This window comes from Aythya fuligula, chromosome 5 (assembly GCF_009819795.1).
Source record: "Aythya fuligula isolate bAytFul2 chromosome 5, bAytFul2.pri, whole genome shotgun sequence".
NCBI classification, from domain to species: domain Eukaryota; kingdom Metazoa; phylum Chordata; class Aves; order Anseriformes; family Anatidae; genus Aythya; species Aythya fuligula.
In genome coordinates this window covers 18,969,123-18,990,114 of record NC_045563.1, presented here as the reverse complement: position 1 = coordinate 18,990,114, position 20,992 = coordinate 18,969,123, and the positions used below count along the sequence as shown (strand labels likewise).

Below are 20,992 nucleotides of genomic sequence, written 5' to 3'. Positions count from 1 at the left end.
ACTGGGGGTCTCAGCTGAGGTCTGAATGAACAGCTACACCGATGCCCCATCAGGCAGCTGAATCATTTGGGGATGAAAATGAAGTTTCCTTGGGGATCAACAACTAATAAAAGGGTAGAAAACAGAAAGTGGCAAGAAAATGTCGGTTTCCACAGCGGATTAGCAGGGGTGTGCCACTGGAACGTGCTTTGCTCAACATGCTCATAAATGGTCTGGAAAAGGAGCTGAATAGAGAGATGACAGTTTGCTGATGATACTAAATCATCCAGGGCAAAGAATGTAATTTGCCAGCAAAGAGCTGCAAAAGATCTCTTGACATTGAATGCCTGCATCATAAAATTACAGATGAAATTCAATATCAATAATACCAAATAACTCACATGGAGAAAAACGCCTCTTCTTATATACAAACACACAGTGGTGAAGTCTGAATTACGATTACCACTCAGGAATGAAATCTTGGTATTATTGTGACTAGTTCTCTGAAAATGTTAGCTCAATTATTTTAGGAAAAAAAAATAAAGGCAAAGGAAATGCAAAATTGTTAGGACAAGAACAGAGAAGAAGCCAGAAACATCACTGCATTACTGAGTACATCCACAATGAGCCCACAGCTTGAATACCATGTACATCTCTGGACCTCTTGTATTAAAAGAATTTAGTAAAACTAATATATATATATTTAAAGACACAAACAAGGGCAACGAGGGTGATCAAAAACACTGGAATTCTTCCTCACAAAACATGTCTAAATAGGTCTGGACTCTTAAGCCTGAATAAAGATGGCTGAAGGAAGATATGAAACAGGTCAATAAAATCATTTGTGCTTCGGAAAAGTGAACAGGGGATGATCTATGTACTGCTTCCTGTGATGCAAAAACATTGGATGAGTGTTACAAATTCTGACCTTCTCTCTGCATTGTAGTCTTCCAGTGCCTCTTGGAGAAACTCATTGCTCTGAGGCACATTACATGAGGCGTCCATGCCTGTTTTCATTTTTTCAAGTACTATCTCAACCAGCAAAGAGAAGCACTTGTTTAAAACACTAGTCCTCAATGCAGCTTAGGAACAGCTGAAATGACAGGGTGGGCCAGACCAAGCGTCACATGCCTCAACCAACCCAAGCTAGCACGATGTGTGAGATGCCAATGTGCCAATGTGATCTGTCGCTTCAGGCCCCATCTTCCTCTCCCAGATCCTGGGAAAAGGTTGACCAAGTGCAGATGGAAGAAAGTAGCCTGTAGAGGTGACTGTGAAACCCAAACCCTTAACTGTCTTTCAGCCACATCCTTTGAGTCACACCTTGCAAGGTGCCTGCACACTGAGGGATGGTTTCTGCCCTGGCTGTAGTAGCTGTTGGCTGGAGTTACACAGTTAATGTGGAAATAAGAAGGCATCTTCATTAGCTAGGGAAGAACAGGGCTTGATCATTCTAGGGAAATGAAAGCAAGCAAACGATGGAAGCAAGGAAATCTCCTGTGCTTAGCTGGACTCTGAAACATATCCAATTGGTAACAGGTATTGGAAACTGGAGTTTCAAACATGCAGCTTTATATCTTTTTCTAAATTATACGATGAATACAAAGAACAACAACAATTACTACCATAAAAGCCCATTTTTAAAATGATTTCTACTAACCCCTCTGTTTCCCAGCCCTTGGAAGTATGCTCTGTGAAAACACCTGTGCCTTCTCCCTGCCTCCTGTGCAAACTGAGAGAGTATACAGATCCTGAAAGCACCCTGAAAGCTCCCCTTCTGTTCTCTGTGAGTTTCTGAGAGGCTAGGAGAGGTATGCTGCAAAGCTCGGTAACAGAAAGCAGAGCACATTTTTTTTGTGTGTGCCAGCAAGAAGCATGATGCTATTGCTAAATGGGTCTTGTCAGTGACATGAGTCCAAGGCTGCTGTTGAGCCAGACTATCTGTCCTGCCAGCAGACAGGTGATCAAGTGAAACTGATCTTTCCTTTCAATCTTAAGTAGCACTGAGGGCATGTATTACTCCTTGGTACTGTTGTTTAGTAGCTAGACTTATACCAAGCCTCTGTGGCTCTCCTGTGCTCCCAACAGAGATCCTGTTCTTGTTCAGCCAAGGCATGAAGGCCCCAAATGGCTCTACACAATCTCTCTCCCTGCAGATGTCAGCATCCAGCAGGCCTCCCTCACAGCCTGTTGTTGCTAGAAAAGTAATGGGGCTTTAGTCCTACCCTCTACCAACTGAGCTTTGGATTAAGGAGGAAAAAAAAAAAAAAAAAGGGTAAAGATTTTAAATGAACTTTGGTATCTGAGGAGGAGCAGCATGGAGTTGTTTGCATTCCCCGGGGATTATCAGGATTGGGTTCTAGCCCAAGCTGGGTGAAAGAGACCACTGTGACTATATACAGTTGAGGAAAGATGAGATGACAGTTACATGAGTTCCTCGGACTGCTATATGAAGGCAATTGCGTTCACTGGGATTGAATTTAAATGAGTGAGCTTAAATGAATGGCAGCAGAGCGGGACCTGAAAGTTGCAGGAGCAAGACCTGAGACACAACCTGTGCTCACTCACCAAAATCAAACCAGCCAGGCATCAGGAACATCACACTTTACTTGCCAATCTACAATTCAAAGCATCAAATCTTCAATGTTTTGTGTAGAAAGGTGTGGGAAGACATGGCTTTAAGCTGGTGCAGCTGTAGGCTTGCTCTTGCACACACTCTTAGTCTAACCACTTTGAGATCCATACAAGCACGGCATCACCAAAAACACATAGGATATAGGATACGTGGACTCAGCCTCCAATTTCACATTTTATAGTAAAAGCAGATGAGATATTACCTTTCCCAGGCCTGTCCACACACTTTTAGAACAGAGCTCAGGATATGAGATTTATGGTATTCAGAGAGTTGCTTGGTAGCCATAAGAAAGGAACTTGTGGGCTTTCAGGGTCTAGGTAAACTCTGGGGAGGAGGAGAAGCTGACGATACATGTGGGTAGTTGGCAGATGGCTGGCTGCTGTCCCAGAGAGGGTGCTGCACAGGTCTCCCAGTGCTCCTGGGTGTGTTTGGCAGCTACAATAAGTGTTTTCTTTCGTAGTCTTCACTGGCCCTGTTTGCTGCAGGCATTCTTACTTATCTTGCAAACCCTCAAATAGGAAAATATCACATGCCTCTCTGTGTGTGTGTAAAGAGGAAGGTATTTGCAAAGAGGTATTTGAAATATGCTTCAAAGTTCAGCCAGCTCACCCAGTAGGCTATGGCGAGGTGCAGCAGGACTTGGGTTTAGAAGCAAATATTGCCCAGCTCTGTTAACTTTTAAGTTGTGCAGTGTGTCAAGAGGACAGGGCTCTTGACTCACAATCTGTTGTACGGCTCCAAACAGAAGGCAGTAAGAGACAGGGGTCATTTGTGAGCTTCATGCCACATATCTGGCAGTGCTTTCATCAGCCCTCCTGAAACAGCATCTGGTATTTCTTATTCACCTTGTACATTTAAAAGCAAGCTAGCTCTAGCTAGGAGCACAGAGAAGGGAAATGGAATTGTAGCCTTTCCCCTTTCACAGTGATAAAAGCCAGAGAGTTTTACGATGATAAACTCCACACTTTTAACATATAGTCTCTCCCAGTGTCCTGTTGCTGGGCTAGCTCCTAATCTGTCCCCATGGCACTTCACATGCCAGCAAAACTAGTGGATGCCACTGATTCTTTGCAGTCCAGTAATTCACAAAGCACTTACTTTTTCCTTGTTATCCATGGTGATGGCAATCTGCATCCTTCTCCCCCGGCGGAAAGCCACCAAGTGGTCTGTCTCCTCTTCACTGAGGTCTGGCACTCTGCCCGGGCCAGGGAAGCACTCGGTGCGTTTCTCGCTGACAATCCGCTTGCCCTGGAAAGAACAGGATGAACTTAAGGACACCTCCATTAGCCCTATGCAGTTCCCTTCCCACCCCTGAATTGCACAGGATTTTGGCCTGGCAAAACAGAAACACAAGCCAGGCTTCTTTGTTTGTAAAGCTAGAAACTTTAAGGGATATATAACATTACATAGCCTTGTTTAACTGAGTACATACTACTAGGTAGGGTGGAATTTCCCCTGTTCAGATGTTTTGCAGCATGAACAAGATTGGTATTTTTATTCCGGACAGGTGAGCCACACTGCATTTTTGTCTTTGACACACATACGAAGTTGTCCTCTCAACAAGCAAAATGTCTGAGTAAAACATGAGGCTACACTGGGGCAGAAACCTATAGGGTGAGATAGAAAGGAAATAGTGGTGTTCTCTCCACTCTTGTCTGCATAGCAGTTACTACCCCAAAGTGTATTAGCACTTGATAATTTATTATCTTCATAATCATTGTGCATCTGTATTTCTGGGATGATTTATTCAGCAGAGGAATAGTTTAGAAAACTGATATATAAACTCCTTAAACAAGGGCAGTTTACCCCCTTTCACATATTATTTCCAGCTGTTTGTATCAGCTCATGTCTTTACTGCATGGATTTACATCTGGTTCTAATTTTGTTAATTATCTTTGTAGCTGGTTGAGCTCCAGCCAATGCCCTCAGCCATCACTTCCACAAAATGAGTACATCTTTTGTACAAAAATACATACTTTTTCTCATTTAAAAGTATCATATTTCAGTTCCATCATGTGCCTTTTTATTTTTGTCTTACAGGGAAATAAAATACTTGGTAAGTCATCTCCATTTTTATCTCTGATCTTTTTCTTTTCTATTCTATATGATTCTTCTGATCAACTCTGTCAGGGTTCATCCCTTAGAAGCTTCCCTCCCTAAAGGATGGTACATTTTCTTCTGGTTTTCTCCCTGGACTTCCACACATACCAGAGTCTTGATTTTTATGGGTCTCAGAACCTCCAAGCTAAGTTCAGTGAACCTTGGGAACTCTTTGTCGCTACAAACTTCATTTCAAAAACAAATAGTACACACTGACCTCGGATTTGTATGGAAGTCTTGCAAGCATCAGTGAATTTGCCATGAAATATGATATCAAGATGTCTTGCATTAGCCTCATCTTCACTTGGCTCTGCCAGAAGTGCAGATGTTAACATGGAGGGAGCCTTGGTGTAGACAGCCTCCGTAAGCAAGACCTTTTTTATCGTTTGTCCAGTCATCAAGCTTCCTAAAACACAATACCCGCTTTGGAAAGTAGTGGAATATTTTCAACATCAGACCTTCCATCTCTTGCTTTTTCTGCTTTCACATTGTGTAGTTTTGCTGTCTCAGCAGAGACTGTTCTTGAGTTGGTCTATGCGTGCAGGTTGAGGAGTGGGTCCGTGTCCTGCTGTTGGTTCCAACCACCAGAGCTGTGTGGACACAGTGGGGATTTTTTATACATTCCCTTAACCGTGTAGAGCTCTGGTTTCAGGTTTCAGCTCTCGCTTCTAACAAGTTTTGCTGCCCTTAGTAGGACCCTTGCTATTTCTGCTTTTCTTGAAATAACTGAAGCCACATGTTGTATTCACAGTAAGGATCTGCTGCCAATCTGCTCAATGCCGTTCTGGTTCTTTCTGTGGTGTTCCCAATGTTTGTGTCAACGCAGTCTACTTTGACTGCTGCCATGGACCAAGTAGATATCTGTGAGCCACCCCCCAGCACTGTCAAGATCTTTTTCCTGAGAGAGTAAAAGTTGATAATCAAGAGAACAGGCAATCATTTAAATAAGGAGTACAACTGCCTGGGCGTCTACCATGGCCAGCCAGTCAGCTGCACTTCTACCTGGAGCACGTATGTATGCCCTGAAGGTGTCCCCATATCTAAAAGCTCTGTGAGCTATTTTAAAGGTCTTAGACTAAGTATCTGTCTCAAGAAAGATGTGATTTTAGCAGCTGGGACAGAGCCAGAAAGCTCAAACCAGAATCTAAACTGCTCTGAAATCCCAGTTTTACCTTTCCTCCATTAGTAGGGCATACTATAGTGTCCTTAACTGCACATCCCATTGCAGTCACAAGATTACCAGTGATTGCATTACTACAGCTTAATAGCTGACTGCCTGATTTTTAAAATAAAGTGAGAACCAGCTGAAGATGTGAAGACAGATAGCAACTTTGTCATCAGTGACCAGAGGATGTTGGATTTTAGGATACTGAGAGCACTGAGGAAGGCAAGCAGCAGACTAGAGACCATGGGCTTCTGGAAAGGAGATTTTGGCTTGTTCAGGGAACTGGTATGCAGGGTCCCACAGGAAGCAGTCTGAAGGGGAAAGGAGCCCAGGAAACCTGACTGGTTTTCATAGACAAGGCTTGAGAACGTAAATAAGGACTTACTGTTGTGCAAGAAATGAGCAGGTGTGGTAGGAGGCCACCGTGGCTGAGCAGGGAGCTCCTGGTTACACTTAAATGTGAAAAGAGAGTCTGTGGGAGGTGGGAAGGAATAGGGTCTCAAAGAAGAATATAGGAGCAGCACCTGGGGGTGCAGGAATGGAGTTAGGAAAGCCAAAGCTCAACTGGGATTGAAACTGGGGAGAGATGTGGAGGTCAGCAAGAAGGACTTCTGTACGTATATTAGCATCAAAGAAAGATGAAGAAAGATGTTGGCCTGCTGTGGAATGGGGTGAGCAACTTAGTGCTACGAGACATGGAAAAAAATGAGGTACTCTATACTTTTGTTGCCACAGTCTTTTACTGGCAAGATCTGCCCAGCCTCTCAGACATGCTCAGAGAAAGGTCAAGAGGCAAGGGAGACAAGCTGCCACAAGGGGAAGTACGGCTCAAGTGGAGGGAAAAAAATCACAATAGTAGCGGTCAAACAGTTGAAAACAGGTGCCCAAAGCAGCTGGGAAATACCCATTGATGGAGATTTTCAGAATTTGACTGGACTCAGCCCTGAGCAACCTCTGACAACCTTGAAGTCAGCTGTGGACAGTAGCTGGGGACAGGACTAGATGGCCTCCTGATGTCCCATTCCACATCAGTTGTTTTATGGTTCTGTTGTTGTTTTCAGGTTGTTAGCCTGCCTCAACTCTGAAGGAAAACCTGTTTAGATTTTGTGTGTGTACATGCACAAACGTATGTGTGCAGATGTGTGCAAGCATAGTAATTTTGCCTGTTTTCTTCAGCTTGTGGCTTTTACATGTATACAGCAAAAACTAGGTAATACAGACATGAATTCAGTATCAACCAAACACAATGTTTGGAAGTACTTAGGTCGTGGCTTTTAAGTGGTACCTGCTTCTCAATGACAGAATCACCTCATGTCCAGAGCTAACATAGCTCCGTTGCCAGAACTGTTGGCCAATACAAACACAGGATGTTTTAAAACTAGAAGTATATTTCAAGTCCTATTTATATTCTGTGATTCATGTATTTTATTCCTAATTTTCACTGAAACCAGAGACCGGAATTATAATGGTCAGCACAGGATTCCTACTTGCAGTCAAAGCCACCAATGTGGCTTTTCTTTACGCTGCTGCAAATCAGTATTAATGGACGTGGGTAGACAAAAAATTAACCTTTTGAATAGACTATCTTGGTCTCATATTTCAGACCACAGAGCTGTGATGGATAATTTGAAGCTGCAAATCTCTTCTGCCATCCTCTTTGGGTTCATAGGGCAATATCTGTGGTCACAGGAGTATTCTCATTCATGTTAGCAGTTATGCTGAGCTGACCCAGTAGCTCAGAAACACAGAATTAACATGGTCATTTTAGGAAGATACAAATGGGAAATGCCTTGTGATAAACACAGGAAAATGCAGTTTTATTTGACTCTTCCTTTATAGACTATGTAAACAGCTACCTCTTATACAGTAGCTTGCCAAATTAGCTAACTGAATCATGTGTCTTCCAGACATATGAACAAATATTTCCCATTGAAATGAAAAGCAAGTGAAAATAAAAAGTCTTGTTAGCTGCTCTGAAAACCTAAGCATTCCTATTTAAACTTTCTCCCACAGCTAGTGAGGATGAAGTGGAAAACGCCATTGTGTGTGCTTCACAATTCCCCTTTATGAGGGAAACTAAACAGTTTCTTATGCCTTGAGACATGGAAGAAAAGTGCTTAGCAGTTTTTCAAGGCCCCCTACACATCATGGGTTCACAACTTAACCCTAGTAATGCCACGGCAGTCACAACAGGGACAAAACCAGCCACCCCTAGTTTCGGAATATATGTAGGTGTATGCAAGATTGTACCCCTCTTTTTTCTCTCCCGACACCAGCCTGTCCTCTTCTAAAAACCTGTTCCTTACTCACATCTGTTGGGTGGAGGTCTCTATAAAGCAATCTGGGCAATTGCCCAAGGCAATCTGTAAGGCAATTTTCTGTGAAAAAGTCTCTTTCTTTCTTTTCCCCAGCTTCTGCCTCCCTGTCAGCAACCCTCGAGCCAAGGAGGCTGCCTACTGCCACCCAGGAACTGTGCAGCCCAAGCAATGCACCGCTGCTTCCTCAGTATGCAAACAGTCCCACAAAGGACAGTGTTCTCCCACCATAAGAGCAAAATTCTTGGGAATCACAGGAACGACTCAGGTTAGACCCCCTGCATAAGGCTCAGTTTTCCATGACAACTATCTGGGGAAGTGCTGAGAGCTGCTGGTAACCTCTGAAGATAGCCGGATCCATTGTGCCTTGCAGAATGGGCTCTGAGCTGCTTGCTGTCCTGTTTCCCTGCTCTATTTCTGGCATGAATCAGAGGCTGAAAATAGGGTTGACTTTGCCTTGGAACCACTGAATTGCTCAAGACTGTTACTTACTTTGGTGCTGAAGCTGTACATTACTTTTTTCTTCAATTGTTATTATTCCCAGGAAATACCTTTGCTCCAGGGATAGTTCTGAATTTCCTGGGGCATTCAAGGCAATATATTTTTCCTTCTGTTAAACCCTAAGCAGGCATGTGCAGTAATCCCAGGCTGTCCTGGTGAGGTTAATTAATGAAGTTAGGCTTAATTAATGAGTTGGGCTGCCCTGCCCTAAGCAAAGCACCAATACAAGGTGTTTAACATCCCCGTTAATGTTTATTTATTGATTTATTTATATTATTATTTTATATTTTGTTTTATTTTGTTTTGTTTGTTTGTTTTTCATGAAGAAAGCAAGTCCAGTGATGGCTTAGCAGGATCATAGCAAGCTATGAGTCCGTGACTTGTACATCAAACTTTAATTCCAGGTTAAGTCCACAGCCATACCCTAGAGCTCTTTTAGGTGTTTAGGTGGCAATGACCTGTCCTTTGGACAAATAACACGGTCACAAGTAACTCCTGCCAGGGAGGCTCAGCACTGAGTGGGTATGTCTGAAAGACGGGCTAATCCCTTACTGCCTGAGAAAGTCCTTCCTGAGGAGGGACACAGGGCATGAGCAAAAACAACAGCAAAGCCCCAGTGTGAAAACCCAAGAACCAATGCAGAGGGGCTTGTACCCAAACACAGTGAACGAGACTGAAGGTCCAAAGCGCATTACTGGATTTACAGGAAGGTGGCACCTTCCTAGGGACATTATACGTTAAAAGTCACAGTAGGAAGGCTGGCACATTGGCAAAGCCATTAAACCCTGCAGTTTACGGAGCAGATGGCAGGGAAAGCCGAGAGGCTGATACAGGAAATATCTCTTTAGCAGAGCAGTGATAGCTAGACTTACATGTAAATAGGAGTGGGAGACCACTGACTTTTCCATGAAATACCCTTTTCCCTCCCTCCCTATGCTACTTTTGGCTAAGATGGGTCGCCTGAAGGCACATTCTGCTTAACATGCCAGCACATCTTTTGCTCATTTACTATTTTAAGAATATCAGAGATTTCCTAGATTGCTTGTCCCACATTGGGAAATCCGGGCCCTCAGCGGGCGAGCTCCCAAAGTGAGGGATGTCAGATGAGGAAAGTGCCCGTGCAGAGCCAACGGGAACAGGGAGCAGGGCCCAAACAGGCAGCAGTGCCTGGCAGAGCCACCTCCTCCCCTCCATGGGACCTGTCCCTGCTCACTCGCTGCCTGTGTGAGATTTGAGACTCTGGCACTAGCTATTTAGCTGCAGGCAGGCAAAGCTACACTGCTCGTGACAGCTACACCCTGGTAACAGTTCACTGAGAATCTGCAAATGGAGAAATGCCCCTCTTATGTCTGAGGTATGCCCCAGATGGAAAAGGGGGTGTTAAAAATGCCCACCTGAGGGGTGTCAGGAAAAAGAACATGGGGAACAAAGACATACCCTGGAGTGCTGTCCAGTTTATACAACTTTCCAGATGCCCTTCCATTGGAGCTTCTCCCTTTGTTGTGATTTGTGACACTGAGGTTTTAGTGCAAATTGTTTTCTGCACAGCCCAGCTGCTCTGTTGCTTGAACCTTGCAGTGGTCATAGGAAAAACGTTGGTGGGGCAAATGAAATAGGCCTATTTTGTCATTCCAGTATCACCAAGCAAGTCTCTTTGGGGACACCTGGTGAAGCCTTGCTCACTGGGAAGCTGAGGCAAATTATCTACACTCTCTTTTAATCTTCAGCAGCCCAGAGGATGCCTTAATAGAGCAGTATTAACAAGTAAGATTGTACTTCATGTGACAGCAAATACAATTTTGTCCAAAATCCTGGTAATTTTCCTCTCTCACCCTGCACAGTTCCACACTCTTCCTACTCACCCATTTGAAGAACTAAATTTAAGGTAACTAAAGGAATGTTCTGAACTGACGCCACCGGAACATTCGGCAATAAATCAGTTTTCCTCTGTCATCAAGTCAGGCTGCTGGGTTGTGCTTTACACCAACACTCACGAGCCCCTGGGGGGTTGCTAAGGCCTGAAAAAGGTACTTAATGCAGCAAATTTGTATATACTGTACAATAGGGAACTTATGGGAAGTTTCCATCGAGGTCTGCATTTCCGGCAGAAAAAATCTCAGAGGTCTATTAATTGGCCATGCTGAAAAACATTGATGCAGAGTTTAAGGCAGCAATGTGCTTTAGCTGCCAGTGCTCTGCGCTAATACAAATCCCCATCTAGGATTTGAATTCTGAGCTGTAGATTACGGAAAAGGCTCCAGGGGACACAGCCTGTCTGTGAGAGGCATTCACTCTGCAAATGTAATTGCTTCAAATGAAAGTCCTCCGCATACAACTACATGGCCATGAGAAACCTTGGAGGAGACTCTTAAATATTTCACTGATAAAGTTCAGTCAGTAATGAGGGATTTCTACGTATCCTCTATTCTAAGAAAAAAAAAAAAAAAAAAAAGGCATTTTTTTTTTCTTTTGTATTAGAAGGTGGTTTGGTTGTTATGGAATGTGATTTCTTTCGAAAGGGATGTTCACGCTACTGGTTATGTATCTGGTATGGAGGAAATGAGCAGCCTCATTCTCTTTCTCCTGAAAAATCATTCTGAAAGCTACATTATTTCCAAAATGATTCAGTTCCTTCAAGGTAACATACAATGACTTCATAATGGTGCAGTGATTGTAGCCTGCTTCTTCATGGAAAGAAAGGCTAGCTAGGTCAGGGAGAAACAGAAATGAAAAGGCATTCGAGGCACAAAATTGGAAAAACATTTCCAAGCTGCCTCGGAGGGAGTAAATGGCTCTCTGCCTTTTGTTTACAGCCAAGGTTTTCAGCACTCCTACCTCAAAGCGCCAGGGTAGCAGGAAGGGTGGGGGCTCGCTTCATTACCCTGGGAAATGGCTTTGGCCTGGACCTCACTTCACAAAAGCCCTCTCGGATTTTGTGGGCCAAGCATGTTGCTGTGCCTAAAAGGGGCTCTAGGGGAGCAACATTTTGCTGCCACTGTTTCCTTTTCCCAGTGCTGCCCTGGCAGAAATGGGATGACCTCGTCTGTCCCAGTGGCTTAGCAAGGCAGGAGATGGAGGACTGAGGCTTTCTGTCTGCTTCCCGTGGGCACGGTCTGCACAAAGGGTCTGTGCTCATCTTGGCGATATGTCTCCAGGTGTCTCACTGGTGTCTAATTAGTGTTAATCAATTAACAGATAATTCTGCTTCCTGTGCTCTTGTGGAACATATTAAACATCAAGAAAAAGTACCAGCTGCAGCAGTAACCTTCTCCAGAGGCTCACTAACTAGAGGGCTTCCCTGAGTTCCCATGCAGGTGCCCGTGCACGTGCAGGTATTATGTTTTTCCAGGGGAGGTGGCATTTCTGGTCCTTGTTCCTATTGATCTCAGTGGCCAAACTCAGTAACTCCAACATGAACAGGATCATTTCCCTGGGATATACCAGAGGTAAATAAGAGCGTGAAGCTCATACAGGCGCATATTTCCTTGGGCATGTTGCCAAGACTAACTGCCAAACTCTTATCAAATCCTTCCTGCCAAAACTTCAAAAAATCATTACATCTAGATGCACAGACTCCACGAGAGATAGGGGTAGCAGCTAGGAAGGAATGTTCTGGCATGATCAATTTCAATTACTTTTTCTGTTTCGCAAAATTTCTAATTAAGTCTGAAAATACTGGGGCACATTTGCTGCCCAGCACATTGGCAGCTGCAACTGATACTCATGTCACTTTGGATTTTATTCTGCATTTAGGACTTTCTGGAATAGAGCAACAGGGAGAAATGATGCTGTTTTTACCACTAAACATCATTGCCTCCCCGGGAATAGCTAAGGAGCAATGCAGCTAAATCTGTCTGGGCTCTTGCTTATCTCCATCCCCTTTCCAGGCACAGCAACAGAGTTTAACACCCTGCTGCTGGCCCAAGTGGTGGGCAATAAGGCATCTGCTCTCCCAGAAAGGGCTCTGCGTGGGCTATGGATGGAGCTGCTGGGAGGTTTAGCAAGGCCTGGGGGCTGATTCCAGCAAATGACACATGGGGAGGAAAACACAGCGCATGGCAACTCGAGGTGTAGACTGAGGCTATGACAAGGGATCAAGAAATGAGAAGAAAGGAATGGGAGGGGATCTATTCCCTTCAGAGAGGAGACACTGGGGGACAGGCTGAGCAGAAAGCTCAAGTGAGAGGCAGAACAGAAGCCCCTTTGTAATCTTCTTCCCTGCTCACCTTGGCTTTGTTGTCCATGGTAACAGCCAGCTGCATCCTCTTCCCCATTCTGAATGTGAACATATGATCTGCTTCCTCCTCCTCCTCCTCCTCTTCCTCACTGCCGATGCCAAATCCAGGGCTTGTAGCACAGGGACTCCATTTCTCGCTCACCACCCTTTTGTCCTGGGAAATGAAGCACTTCCATGAGCAAATCCCAGCCCCTCAGCTCACCGGGGTGTTCCCCTTCCCCAAACACACTTGCCCATGAGCAAGGCAGGCCAGTTAAGGAAATGGCAAGCCTTGCCCTGAGGAAGTTTTCTGTGCCCGGCGCTGTGCCGTGACATTCCTATGGAACAAGGGGCTCGTTGTCTGCTCGGCAGCAAAAGCCACAATTACAGAGGGTCTGGAAAATCCTTTGCACTTACAAATCTGACATTTCAGACTAAAATGCCAGAGTTTTAGGAAACAAATGTCACCCTCCTCTCTTTCTGCAGCACTCTGAGTTAGATCAGGAAAGCCTATGTCCTGATGGAGATTGCCTGGGAAGCCAAGTGGATGGCTCCTGAGGGTCGTGCTCACCATCGAGAGGGCTGGGCTATCTTGTCCATAGTGTTCAGTCTGGGTAATTGCATCTTTCAGGTCCTGTATGAGAGAAAAATGTGTGCAACAACGCACCTCCAGAGAAAAGCAAGGGCCAGGGCGTGGTGAAGTGAGCAATGCACTAGCCTGGATCTACCAACCCAGGAGCGCGGACTGCGGAGGAGGAGGGTTGGTTTGGCTCAGCCTTGGACATCCCCCAGGGGTTAATGCAGGACTGGCCTGGTGATTTACCAGCTCCCACACTGCCAGGAGAGGAGGACAAGCTTTGCCAGACACAGATCTGGGGCAGTCAGGAAGGATGCCTGGGACTTGCAGCATTTGACCCAAAGCCTCAGAGCAGCCAAAGGCTATTTGCTTTGCAAGTACAAAGCCTAAGGAGACTGTGACTTTGCCCGGCCTGCAAGTACCCTCAGATGCACTGGCACTTGTGGAGGTCCTGCTGGAGAGAGAGCTGGCTTGGAGGCAGCACTTACGTTGTGAGCTTTGGTGATGGTAATAGTGAGTCCGTCTTGCTTGGGTCTCCTGGAAGTTACAGCCATTCCCTCCTGCTCAGCTCGCTTTTTGTCCTCTTCTATTTCCTGAAACAGATACGTCTTTATCGTCAGCCTGAACCTGTCCCTCTACAGATGTTGTCCATGTTTCTGTTTAGAATTTCTCCTAAATTCTTCTACCTCCACTTTTGAAAGGGAGTGGACCAACTTGTGTCCCTTCCACATGCCCTTGGAAGGGGTGACAGTGGCTGGGACATATGGAGAGGCTGGGAGACACACCAGGCCTGCAGAAAGGGAGAGCTGTGCACAAAAGCCAGGGTGTCCATGCCAGACTGGGGCCAGGACATTATGTCTTGCCAGGAGAAGGTGGCTGTGATCTGCCTATCTACTAGGCAGCTTCTAGAAGCCAAGTGATGGTAGTTAGGTATGTAACATTTCATATGAAGTGAGGGTTCCTCTCCCTGACTGCTTGTAGCATTCAGTCCTTCCTATAGCTTTCAGCAAGGTACCATTTTGTTGCTGTCACCAGAAAAGGTCCAAAATGACTCCTCTGGTATCAAAGGAAATAAATCTTCTAACCAGTCCAGAACTCCACTGAGTCCTTCAGCTCTAGGTCTAAGATACAACAGGTCTTTGCTGGATTCAAGACTACCTGCCCAGCTGGCAAATGTTCATCAGCTCCAAAACCAAGAGGCTTTGTGCACAGGGAAAGAGGTGGGAAAGGTGTGATAGAGACAGAGGTAGCATGAGAAGAAACGCTGATGTAGGAATGGAGACATCAGCAAGCCTGGTTTCTAATTTCAGGAGCCATAGCAAAGGGCAGAGCTTGGCCCACCTGCTCCAAACAGTATCCTGTGAATAATGTTATCTAACCAAGTTGTTCCTATGCTACTGACTGTTTTCTTCATGCAGAGAGCTGTGAGGACTCCAAAACAGAGGTGGGGAAGATAAGAATCAAGTAGACTTACCTGGTATCTTCGTATGAGCGCTTCATTCTTCTTCCGCAAAGCCAGGATTTTCTTATCAAGTTCAACATCTTTCTGTTCTTTCTTCCTTAGCACGGCATCATCCACTGTGGCATCCTGAAAACAGAAGGACCAAAGCTTTTCCCAGTCATGGCACCAACAGGAAACAAACCTCATCCTTCTCCTTGGATGGGGGGAAAGCTGAAGGGTCTTTGCCTTTCATTTCTGTCCTTAGACCTCCAGTTAAAAGGACACTGTATCTTTTTAGTTGAATTGTTGAATTCTTCCTGACAGAATTGACTCTTTTTTATATATATATATATTTTTTTTTTTTTTTAACACTTCTGTTTGGCAGTGAGGTAATTGGAGCAAAAATGCGATGGCCCACTTTGATGGCTGGCAGTAGGCTCCAGAGTTAACACAGCACTTATTAAATGAGACCTCTCCCTGCTGCTGGTTCAGGTGCTGCCAGGCACACCCAATGCCCTCCGTCTGCATTCAGCCAGCACCTAGGTTACCGCAGGGAATTGCAAAGCAGATTTCTAAATTCTAGTGACAGCAGCGTCTGGTGGAAATTAATGCTGATGGGTATCAACTCGCTGCAGCAAGCTGATCCATTTCGTCTAGCCTCTGCTTGGTGTTTACAGGAAGAGCAAGGTGGCAGGGCTGAGATCTCCGAGGCACTACAGGTTTATTTTTAATCAGTGTTTTTGTGCTCTCCTTATCAGCATGGCATCTGCGTGCCTCTCCTCTGCTCACACGCAGCTGGGTGAGACAAAGTGAGACCGGTGAGGGGAGGAGAGAAAACCCTAGGTTTATGGGCAGGCACTGGGCAGCCTGCCTTCCTTGCTGTTTGGACCTGTGCAGGAAATCTGCCGTGGGATCACTGCAGCAAATCTGCAGCCCACCTGCACCAGGAAAAAAAAAAAAAAAAAAAAAAAAAGAAAAGATGGGGCCCAGGGAGAAAGCTGGGCCCCATCTCCAACCCCAGCCTCGGAAACCTCCGAGCCCAGCCGTTGTGCTCTCACCTGGGCTCCTCACCCAAGGAGCCTCCTTCAGGGATGGGCATGGCACCTCTGGGGAAGTAGATTTAATAAAAATGGAGAAGTGAGGACACAGCAGGAGGTAAAGAAGAAGAAGACCCTTCTGGAGGGGGAGGAGAGGGGGTCTGGCTGAGTGGGGACCCTGGAGGGGCTGCTGCCAGTGGGGGGCCCTGGCGCTGCCTGAAAGGGCCAGGGCTGGGGAGCAAAAATACAGGGGGAGAGGTGCTGGGAGGGGAGCGGGATGTTTTTTAAAGCCTGAATCCGGCATTAATAGATGGTTAATTGGCAAAGAAAACCAATTGAAATTTCTTGAATCACTAAAGCGTTTTTGCCCATGACGCATTAGCGACTCATGCTTTTTGCCAAAGCCCTCCCTGTCCCTGTTGGCTTCCTAATTCCTCACCAAAATAACAAGCCCTTTAGGACAATTATCAGTTTCCCCATTTTCACAGGACCTCCTCACTGCAAGTATTTCTGCTGCCCTCCCTTCTCCCAGGCCCAACAGCTCCCAGCTGTGCCCATCCCAAGGGCAAAACCCCCAAACCATCCTCCACACCTTGCTCCGTAGCATTTGAGTGCCATTTTGCAGATGAATTTTACATATATATATTTATGCTGCCTATATATTTATTTATTTATTTATTTATTTATTTATTTATTTTTACTTCTTTTTTTTAACTCTACCTGCAGCCATGGACAAAAACGTTCTCCCTAGTAACCCTGTCAGCCCCACTGGTGAAAGCCAGAGCAGCAAAGCCTGGGAAGAGTTTCTGCACAGGCTGGAGGGGTTTTTCCTTCATTAATCATGACATAGCAGGTGTGACCTCCTTCAGGGAAGGATACGTCAGGGTCTAGCCACGGCAGCTGGGGACACAGGATCTGGGTCTGACAGCCGCCGTGCCCAGGGTCCAGCCTCGAGCCGTAGCCAGCGGGCTCGTGAGTCCCTTTTCCTGGAGGGAAAGGGAGGGTTTATCCTGCATTCCTGCTTTTTGCCTGGTTCTAATTAGGTCACCAGAGGAAAAAGTGGAGCGGTGGGTATCCAGAGAAGGTGCTGTCAAACAAAGTTTTTCTTAAACTGAGCAAACACACAGTGAGAAGCACGATGCTTGAAAGGAAAGAGTAAAACCACAAAGCTGTAGCCCAGGGGAGGGAAAGCCTTTGACTCTGCTCCATGTTCCCAGCTAGGTTTGTGCACCTCATCCAGCGACTTACAGGGCTTCAGCCTCCTGAAGCTGTGCTTGCAGTGTGCCTGTACATCAAATGAGGCTGGATTTAGGCTCTGTGAACCTGACCCTTGATTTTTTGTGTCTCTTACAGTGGAGTTGTTAGCATTTTACCAGGATGGGAAATGCCCAGGAATATCCTGCCTGTTTGAGAGAGCAGGATTTTGGATAAACTGGATGAATTACTGTCTTACAAGGTTTTTGGCTACCCAGGAGATGGACAGAAGTAGGAAGAGGGGCACGTTTGATCCACCAGCCCTTTGGTAGTGGCCGTGCTGTGGTTTTGTCCTGTATTGGTGCAGAACCTGGGCCATGCTAATGCAGAAAATAACTTTAGATAGCACGTGGGAATTCAGCCAGGGGTTAGCATCGCTGCTCTTCCAACAGTGTCACGGGGCTCCTGGGAACCAGGGCTGCAAATCATCTGCTGTTGTATATGGTTAACGCTCGCTTTCAAAGGAAGGGATCTCCAGCTGCTGAATCACTGCACATCCCTGCAATGCAAGGTATTCCTTTCAAGGGCTCTACATGAAAAAAAAAAACAAAACAGAGCTAATGACATTTCAGCTCTGATCAAGCAGACCTGTGCTTGATCTGGACCATCACTGCAAAGAATAGGGTGATGGAGGGGGCACAAATCTCCCCCCCAAAATATTCTTTGGAGAGAGGTTGACAGTGTGATACCGTCAAGGAGCAGGAGGTGGGCTGGATGTGGATGTTGTCAGAGACCAGAGAGGAAAAGCGCAGGAAAACCAGTTTGCACAAGCACATCTTCAGTCGTATCCCCACAGAGAGGCATTTCATTGGTGCTGATGTAGCAGCCCTCGCCAAGGGCGGCTCTGCCAGGACACAGGAACACATTCACGTTCAGGTGGAATAATCGGGACATTTAAACCACTCCCCCATGTTCTTCTGGTGGACAATGGGATTTTGTCAAGGTCTACAGAGAATGAAAGGCGCTTTCCCATCGCCATCCATCATCCAGGTATGTGACAGGTGAGTCGATTGTATACGTGGGTGGATACAGTTTCGTGGCCATTTTGCAAGCCTGATTAAAGCTGAATTCAGTGTTTACCTGAACAGAAGCTATTCTGTGAGCTCTAAATTGGCAGGTTCGGCGTTTGCCGGGTGCTGGGGTGTTGGCTGCTTGAGGGTGGGATCAAAGCGGTGCATGCCCTCAAACACACCCCTTTCATCTTCAAATCGCTTTGAACAAAGACTGACGGAGCCGCCCGCTCGGGCAGAATTCAGAAACTCCTGCAGAGACTGTACTCGCACTCTTCTCTTTTAGCAGGCAAAAGATGGAGAAGTCCTGCCAGGCCGTTCTGCCTCCCTGCACGTTTGTCAGCATTTTGCGTCGCCACACAGCTACTGCGGGGGGAAGGGGGTCTTTCTATTTCCAGCTGGAAACAAATCACTCAGAGGGAAGTTTTGCTGGTATTCACAGCTTCACCTCCACATTATTAATGAAGCCATTTGGGTACTTCTGCGTGATGTTTCAGCGAGTGCTGGGGAGCTGCGGATGCCCCTTTCTCATAGCCCCTGGGGCCACCAAGCATCCCACGGGGCACAGAGGCGCCGAGCAGCGTTTTGAGCCCACACAGCAGCTCGCAGGGGCTCACCCATTGTGCAAGGCAGCCAAGTCAGCGTTTGCTGGCCAGCCACCGCGCCGAGCAGGCCAACAGCCGGGGGGATGTGTCCACCTCTCACCGCAGGAACGAAGCTGCCACCCCAGCCCCTGCTGAAGCTGGTACTTGGGATGAGAAGTGGCCACGCTGTGCCCTTCCCAGAATAAAGCTCTTCCGGGGAAGCCAGGTGCCCGTATGTCACGGCGATGGGCGAGTTATAAATGGCTTTGGCAGAACGACCGTGCGATGGCTTTGAATCAGAAAGCAACCGAGCCCGGTTCCTCCTCGATAGTGAGGCAGAGCTGCAGAAAGGGAGGCCTGCTTCTATCCCCAATAAAATGTCACGGAAGGAGAAATGGAGAGCAAGTGCCTTCGCACTTCAATTACATGCCGACATCTCACTCTGCCGTGCCCCTGCACCCCGGTGGCACACACACGCGCACAGTGCAGCTCATCAGGGGCTGAGGGGTGTCTTGCTCAGGGCTGTGTCTGCATGCAGCGTTTTCCTGCATACCTCTCCGACCATCTGCCTCTCCAGTGAGAGCCCTCGGAGGCAGCACGGGTGGGAAAGAGCGAGGGACAGGAGGTTGGGGGGAGGGACGGGAAGAGAGGAGCGGGGGCTCAAGCTAACACTCTTCTGCACGAGCAAACGCATCCGCTCTTTTTAAGAGATATTCTCTGCCCTTGACAGCTGCGGCTGAAACCCTTGCTGGGATGGGCGACATCCAGCCCTCCCCGGCTGGGTGCTCTCTGTTCCAGTCTCCCACCCACCCGGGAGCACATTATCCTGAGCCTGCCACCGCAACCTGCGACATGCGAGCCCCGGCACCCAAAATCCTCCCCCCCCCCCCAACATTCCCCCCCTCCTCCATGACGCAGCAGGGTTCGTTTACTCTCTGTAGGCAAGGAATAAAAAAATAATAAATAAATAAAAAAACAACAAAGCCACAAGCACCAAAAGGCCACCCTGAGCACGAGTCGTTCCGTGGTCTTTTTAGGCGAGAGCCCCCGCTGCCCCACGCCCCCCCAGGACCCCAAAGGCAGCACTCACAGCTCGGTGCATGTCGGACGTCGGCAGCAAAGCCCGGCGGATTCCAGCGCAGAGCTAAAAGAGGAGAGCCATCAGACGGCCTTTCTCAGCACTGGTTGCACAGCATACAAGATCATGTTTTGATTACAAAAGCCTCGCCTGGGCTCCCAGCCAAGAGCACTGGCTGCCTAATATACCAAGCGCAGACAGGGTTTTGAGTGCCTGTGTCCTCCTCTCCGATCTCACTCTCTTTTTAAAAGAAACACTCCCCCTTTTCCCCCCTCCTGACTCCTTTTAACTTCCTGATGCCACAAGCCCTTGTTCAAAGTGGAGAAAGCTAGCGAACAATGAAAAATGGATCAGGCAAACAGCTTGACTTCGCTTCGTGGCCATTCATGGGGTCGTGTTATTTGTTATGCATGGCTAGCTGCACGCCTGGCGGGGAATTGTGAAAATATCTGGGGTCCTGAATGTCTTGTCAGTGCGAGTATGTGCATGAGCCTTCATGGGAAAACAAGTGCCAGACTTGCCTTTTTCTCTTTATTTTCATTATTCTCTGGGAATTATTTCCCTGCGTTAAAAAGGCACCTTTCGTTCAGGGAGGGGGGAGAAGCGATGCTGTGGGCTGTATGCTGTCAGGTTGGCACTGTGAGTGGCAAAAAGCGCAGCTAAGGGAGAGGGTCCCTTGGTAAGCCCCCACTGAAACTGCCAAAAGGACCCCATAAGAGTCACAGAGAGGCTTTCCGAAACAGGCAGCGTTTATCTTCTTTGTCTTGGGTTGCTGCACTCAAGCCCTTATCTCAGCACCTTGTCCCATCCTATGTGCTATGCCCACCCTCATTGCAGACAGGTGCCTTTTTCCTCACCCTCCGAGAGACCCAGACCCTACAAGAGATGAACAGGAGCTGGAAGCACACACGGGGATATTTTGTTGCCCAAGGACTTTCCCCCACCCCAAACTTCATGAGAATCCTGTTTTGTTTACATGTCATAGCATTAAAAAAGGAGTTGCTCTGCTGCAGGTACCTATCCCCTCTAATGCTTCTGAGCAGGTCAACCACTCACAAAATCCAGAAAGCTCAAACCCAGATCTGACATGGTTAAAAGGA

At 46.8% G+C, this 20,992-nt stretch overlaps 1 protein-coding gene across 1 annotated transcript in view; it reads right to left on the bottom strand.

Annotated features, from left to right (window-relative positions):
- CCDC9B (coiled-coil domain containing 9B) overlaps positions 1-20,109 on the bottom strand; it is a 48,768-nt gene extending 28,659 nt beyond the window's left edge. The window contains exons 1-5 of the mRNA XM_032188246.1: positions 19,905-20,109; positions 14,963-15,076; positions 13,977-14,081; positions 12,922-13,086; positions 3,713-3,862 (exon numbers count right to left, since the gene is read on the bottom strand). Of these exons, the coding sequence (XP_032044137.1) occupies positions 3,713-3,862; positions 12,922-13,086; positions 13,977-14,081; positions 14,963-15,076; positions 19,905-19,916 (546 nt within the window). The 5' untranslated portion in view covers positions 19,917-20,109. The remainder of the gene's footprint in view (positions 1-3,712; positions 3,863-12,921; positions 13,087-13,976; positions 14,082-14,962; positions 15,077-19,904) is intronic.
- Between the last annotated feature and the right edge of the window lie 883 nt (positions 20,110-20,992).